Source organism: Mesitornis unicolor, unplaced genomic scaffold (assembly GCF_000695765.1).
Source record: "Mesitornis unicolor isolate BGI_N332 unplaced genomic scaffold, ASM69576v1 scaffold44370, whole genome shotgun sequence".
Taxonomy (NCBI): Eukaryota; Metazoa; Chordata; class Aves; order Mesitornithiformes; family Mesitornithidae; genus Mesitornis; species Mesitornis unicolor.
In genome coordinates, this window is record NW_010159723.1 from 26,493 (window position 1) to 32,760 (window position 6,268).

At 39.8% G+C, this 6,268-nt stretch overlaps 1 protein-coding gene across 1 annotated transcript in view; it reads left to right on the plus strand.

Moving 5' to 3' along the window:
- The window catches only part of PHC3 (polyhomeotic homolog 3 (Drosophila)), a 24,530-nt gene extending 24,085 nt beyond the window's left edge, over nucleotides 1-445 (plus strand). The window contains exon 14 of the mRNA XM_010187570.1: nucleotides 291-445. Within this exon, the coding sequence (XP_010185872.1) occupies nucleotides 291-445 (155 nt within the window). The remainder of the gene's footprint in view (nucleotides 1-290) is intronic.
- The last annotated feature ends 5,823 nt before the right edge of the window (nucleotides 446-6,268 follow it).

Consider the following 6,268-nt stretch of genomic DNA (forward strand, 5'->3'; position numbering starts at 1 on the left):
GGCAGTTGTTCTTAATGAAATTAAAAGGATGTCTTTTCTAGGACTTGAAAGTTCCAATGAGTAATTCTCCAATGGTTACAGTGTAGTTAGAGGCTGTAGTAAAAATTACTTTCAGATTATCTCAGAAGTTCCCACTGTAGTATTGAACTCTTGCGTATACCTTGGGGTCCACAAGCAAAAGTGACAAGCATTGAAAATTGTGTAGCTGAAAAGCTTTAGCGTGGACAGAGTCATTGTATCAAAGAATGCACATTTCTAACCCAGTAGTTCTTTTTGCTGTTTCTTTGTAGGTTGTCAAGATATTGCGGATGAATTTAGAGCACAAGAAATTGATGGACAAGCTCTCCTCTTGTTGAAGGAGGATCACCTTATGAGTGCAATGAATATTAAGCTTGGACCTGCATTGAAAATCTGTGCACGTATCAATTCATTGAAAGAATCCTAGGACGTGAACGTGAAGGTTTAAACGACAGTTTCTCAGTGACAGAACCGACAGTAATATGCCAACATCTTCACTGTGGCATGAGTGGTACTGTGATGTTTTGTTAAATATATGGGGTTTTCCCCACATAAAAACTTAAAAATGTTCCTTTGGTTATACCAAGTAGTCCTCTGTAGTTTCCAACAATTAATAGGTTCATGGTAAAGCCTGACTGATGCTTTGAGTTGAAGTGGGAGTTCATGGAAAAACATGTCAAGTGAATGCTGTGATAGGCTAAATATTCCCCAAATTGTACTTTATCTTGAAGGTTTAACACCCCAGTACTCATCCCAGTTTAAACACCATTTAAATTGTGTTGCTGTATTCTGAAAGATTTTTCCCACATACAGCAGTTTTTGAGCTGAAATAACACAAGTGTCCACAGACCCCGTGGAAGCACTAATAACAGTAAAATGCTATGCATTTAGTTATGCTCTCTGAGTTTCTTCTAGTTTTGAGCAAATTATTTGTAAGGGGTAGGTTGGCAGCCTGTTTTTCTTGTGTAGGCCTGCCCTCATCTCTGCCACTGTAGTATTTTCTTGAAGTCTGGAAATACTATAAACCATGTAGACATCTCATCAAAATCCTCATCATCAGGCTACTGAAATGCAATGGCATGGCACTTGCCAGAGACAACTGAAGCACATGTTACTTTACTCTTTGTATGCTGCTATGCACTAAGAGGGCATTAAGTTGTTAAGTTTGTAGTTTTGCATGCTGCTAGTTCAACTAGACCAGCAGTTCTCAAATAGGGGTTCAGAGTGGATCCTGAGAAGGTGTGAGGACACTCGGTTCAGGTTCCAAAATGCTTAGGCATGAGGGGCTGAAAACTGCAGCCAGAACTAGCTCGTGTTGAGGCAAGTGTACTTTAAAGACTGGAGGTAGAGAAGGGATGGCATAGCTCAGATGCTCTTGTTCTTGATACCTCTTCTAACTTGTCTTTCCCTGTAGCGCATTCTCATTGCCTCACTGGAAGCTTCCAAGCACCTTTTATTTGTCCGCTGGCTAGCGTGAGCTGGGCTTGCAGTAGTCTGAGCAAGGAGCATGGCAAGTTGCTCGATGAGGTCCCTTCAGAGCAATGTGTAGGAGCAGCCTCTGCTGCAGTGAGGGAGCCTGGAGCTGCAGGTGTGCAGGAAGAGTGCCACCACTGGGCAGCTCTGGGAGAAATGCCATGGGGATCCTCTTTGTCCCTGTGGCAGGAGACTTTTACTTGGATGCTGCAGACCCTGGAAGTGGGATTTTCATGTATCCCTTCATCTCCCATCTTGCACTCTGTGCAACAAATATGTGTTTTCCCAGTTACTGACGCTCTCAGAAGCCACTCGGGCTCTGAGGCAGCAGCGCCTTCTCAGCCTTTGCTTCCCCCTCGCCAGTGTACAGATGTTCGTGGATGTATTTTGTACCTTCTGTTCCTTCCCTTTTGCAGCTCCACTCTGTTTATGTACAGACCTAGATCCCTAAGCTCTTGTACAGGGAAAGAGTATCTGTGCTGATAGAGTAGTTGTGTATATTTGAATTACATATGTGTATGTGTTTGCAAATAATGTATTTTGTATTTTACACAAATTAATGCATAATATATGATTGTGTAGGGACATACTCAGAGGGACCCTGAAGTATTCCTGAAAAGAAGGCGAACTGATCTAAAGTTTGAGAACTGCTGACCTAGATCAAAAGGAGTCAATGTGCATACACTGTCTGAAAGGAAGGCTTATGGCAGGTAGATTAATATGTGTATTATTTAATTGATGACTTTAAATTGGGATTACAGAAAAATCTGTGCTTAATTTTCCTTTAATTAGACTATTGCTTTGTTTCTATTAACAGACTTTCAACCATTATCTTCCAGAGATCAACATTAGAATCATTGGTTTTAATTACAACTGTTTGAGCTTGCTAATAGCAGGTGTTATTCATATTTTTATTAACCACTGAAGCTCCAGGTTAGGACAACCCGTTGCTGTTACATGCTAGTACGTGGTGAGAGCCCAAATCCAAATGGCACCAAAGGCTTTAGAGAATTAATTGATGTCTGTGTTTGTTTTGGAGGGAAGTTGCTCAGCACTTTCTAATTTGTTTTTTCTGTCTTCAGTTACTGTTGTCAAATAAACTTCTTAGTTGAAGGTTGAACGTTTGGCAATGTTCATTTGAAAGATTTTCAAATGATGGAGACAGCAGGTTCCCAGTTGTAGCATTTCTGTAAGATACACTGTGTAGCATACCTGTAACATAAGTTCTAAAGGATGCGTTCTGTTTTGATGAGCTAATTGAAGACTAAAGAGATCTTGATATTTATCCTTTGGCTTTTGTCTTAAAGTTTTATTATTTTTATACGAAAATTTTACTGGCTAATTTTTAATCTGTCCTCTGATTGTACTGTTCTTTGGCAACGTAAAAAGTAGGTATACATAAATGTGATTTGATAATGGCTTAAGGCATATTTGAAAATGTAGACTTACGTTATGAGTCTTACTTAGACCTGCAGTTAATCACAGTGTTGTTACATGCATGAGAATTTCACGGTTGTTTTGATTTTGCCTTATTAGACAGCTTTCAGGAGAACTTCTACAGCTCATGTTTGTATATGACTCTCGGACATAATCAGTGACAGATGCCAGGAGCTGAGTAGACCTGATTAATGCACATCTGTTCTGGTTCTTCTGGTACGCTGCATTGTCTGTGGTTTTGGGAGAGCCGCAGATAGTGAGTTATGCTTTAAATATTCATGAATACAGCAACTAAGAATGTGGGCCTTATGCCTATTGGAAGTTTCTTCACCTTCACTGGTTTTGGTATTAAGCGGGAACTTAAAAGCAGACACAGCTATACTAACCTACACTGATAGAAGTGCACATGTATTGGATTGTTTGCCAGGATAGCTGTGTCAATAACGTCAGTTTAAAAAAAAATCACACCTGTACATGAAAGTAGGCTGGAAAATGCCCAAGTGCAACTAAAGTCTACTTCAGAAGCTTTTGAATTTACTCAAAAAAGCAATACAATACTTTGAGTAATGTTCCTCCAGAACCATTTTGCATACCTATCACTTCTTTCTGGTCAGATCAGTGAGGTTTCCCAGGCTTACACTACCACTTTCCATGGCTTCCCATACAAATTAAGCTGGACCTTCTTGCAAAAAAGGAACTATTGCAGATTTTAGTTGACTGGTTTTTAACACTTGCTCGCGCTGGATGTTTCTACAAGAAATCCTTTTCATTGTCTTTATTTCCTGGGATTTTGTATTCTTTATTCAGATTGCTGCTGTTGTGGGCTACATCTCTGTAAACCCTGCAATATTTCAATTCCTATAGAAAGGAAGACAGGACACTGTAGCATGTTAGCTCAAAAGGGAGGTATGTTGGATTACTTTTTCGTTTCCTTTTTCTCCACTGGTCTTTATCCTACCCTACTCCTTTAATGCAAACTGCAGCATTAGCTCAGGGTAAAACTCTTGCAGAGCACTGGGCTGAATGTAACTGAAGATTTTTTCCAGTGGAATCTTAACTATTACACTTCTTTCAGCTTCAGAATTTATTTGGGGTTTTAAAGAAATGCACCTGGATGGTCAAAATGGGTGTGCAGATTCCCCTGTTTAATCTGGCTCATGTCACTGAGCGGCCTTGCTTTGCAGCAGGACCAGGGAACTCCAGCGAGGAAGCTCAGCCACCTCCACTGACAAAAGTGCTCTGGGAGCTTTGGGCTGAGCCTTGTTCAGAAACAAGCGTTGCAAATTAAATGCTGTCTTCTCCCAGCCAACCCCATTGCCTCACATTTGGCACATTCGTAAGACTTCATCACCTTGCTTATGCAGAGAATGAAAAATACCCATCTTGTCAAGTTAAACTCTCAGTTGGCTTGGATTACCAGACAATGTTTGAAGGGTTTTTAAACAGACTGCATTGTAAAGCCATTGTTTACCCATTAATCCATCAGCTTTTTATTTCCAGAAATGAAGCTCTGGATGGAGGATAAAACCTTTGCTAGATTTGTGTCAATGAGGTATCTCAAAAAGAACGTTCATGTCCTGCAAGCATCCATTTCCTCATTCTTTCCTATGAAAGCAGGTATCTTCCCCCTGACTTCTTTTTGGACAAATCTCAAGCAGGAATCCAGGCTTTTGGACAGAACAGATGGAGTCCATCATGACTGCAAATGTGGCAGCAAGAGGAAAGAAAAGGGATAAAAATAAGTATTTGAGCAGGTTCAGGACAGCTTTTGGATCACTTCTTTATCTCTGCCTTAGCTCTAAGGAAATGTTCAGGTATAAAACCATTTTTTAACTGTAGCTTGAACACAGGTTTATGTAGTGAAACTTTCTGGACGTAGATTGTCACTGCCTGGCATAAAACTAATGCCTACTTCAGATGACTGCTCTCATTTTAGTATCACAGTATCAATGCAGGGACTTACAGCTCAGTAGCTTAAGAAATTTCTTGCACATTAACAAATGTGTAGCTGTAAGTGATCAAAGAATTCCATGACAACTGTACTGACTCTAGGTTTTGCAAATAATTAGACATCCACATAATTTATAACATGAGTAGTTCTTCTGATTTGCCTTGAAACTGTTCAGACTAAAATTAAGCATGTGTAAAGCTTGCAGGGTTATTTTCTTAGCAGTATTGCATAGAGATTTCCTGTTAGCATGTCTTTAGATATAGAGTTGTCACTCACTAGACTTCTACTCATCAGTTGTTCTAGGCTGCAGATGATGACTTTGCAAAAGAATCAATCTAGGTTACTTTTTATTAACATTCACCCAAATTGAGATGGAGAGAAACTAACATTTTAAAGTGTTTTATTTTATGTGTACTGTTCTTATAGAATGCTGAGTGGAACAGGTATAAACAGAGCTATAAATGCGTAATTTCAATGTAAGGTGTTAATAATTGCTCCTAGTGAATTTATTTTTAAGTCACTCTTGTACTGTGAGCTGTAGTTTCAGGCAGGAAATACTGTGAGGAGAAAGAAATTTAAACTCATGTAATCCTTAGTTCATTTAAGCAAGCCTAAAATAAGTTCATTTTAAAGGAATTTGCCTTTCATTGTGGGAATTTATTTGGACCCTATTGGTTCTATGTAGTCATAGCCACTTGATGGCTTTGCAAGTAATGACATTTTTAAAAGAGATGGTAATTATGATACAGACAAGTGCCTGCTGTGTAGATGCTACATCTAATTTCTTTTTCAGAAAGCTGTTCCTAATGTAGGCAGAGCTGATGGACAGCCTGTGCATCGCCTGCAGTCAGAGCCTGGGATGTAGATTGAATGGAAAAGCAGTTAGTGCACATTATCACAATCCATATGAACCAGGCTGATGTATTTTTACCATCCTCATAACTTTGGAGGAACTCTGTTGCATACCATCTCCTTCTCCCTAGAGATTTCTAAATGTGCTTTTTGCCCTGTCGGGTGTCAGCTGTGTTGGCTGGAGCATTTTGTGTCCTACTCATCCGCTGAGTCTCACCGTCAGCACGTCCACGTCTATTGAAGGCCCCGTCCTAAGCTGCTGTGTAGGTTTCTGTAACCTCCTCATGAAAGCCCATACGCACCTGCTCGTTCACTTGAGGGCTGTACGTATTGTTTACTGATCTCTTAGAGCTACATGGAAGGACAAAACAAAATTCAGAGTTCTGAATATGCTTGTAGTTGAAGGTATGTAGTAAATCTGTAGTCCAGCTTTTGTAGCCATTGATCTAATATTTCCGAAGCACAGTTTTGGGAGTCAGTGTTACGAACAGAATTCAAGTTAAAAAATGTTTAACTTCAGTGTGTATTAGCTTCCTG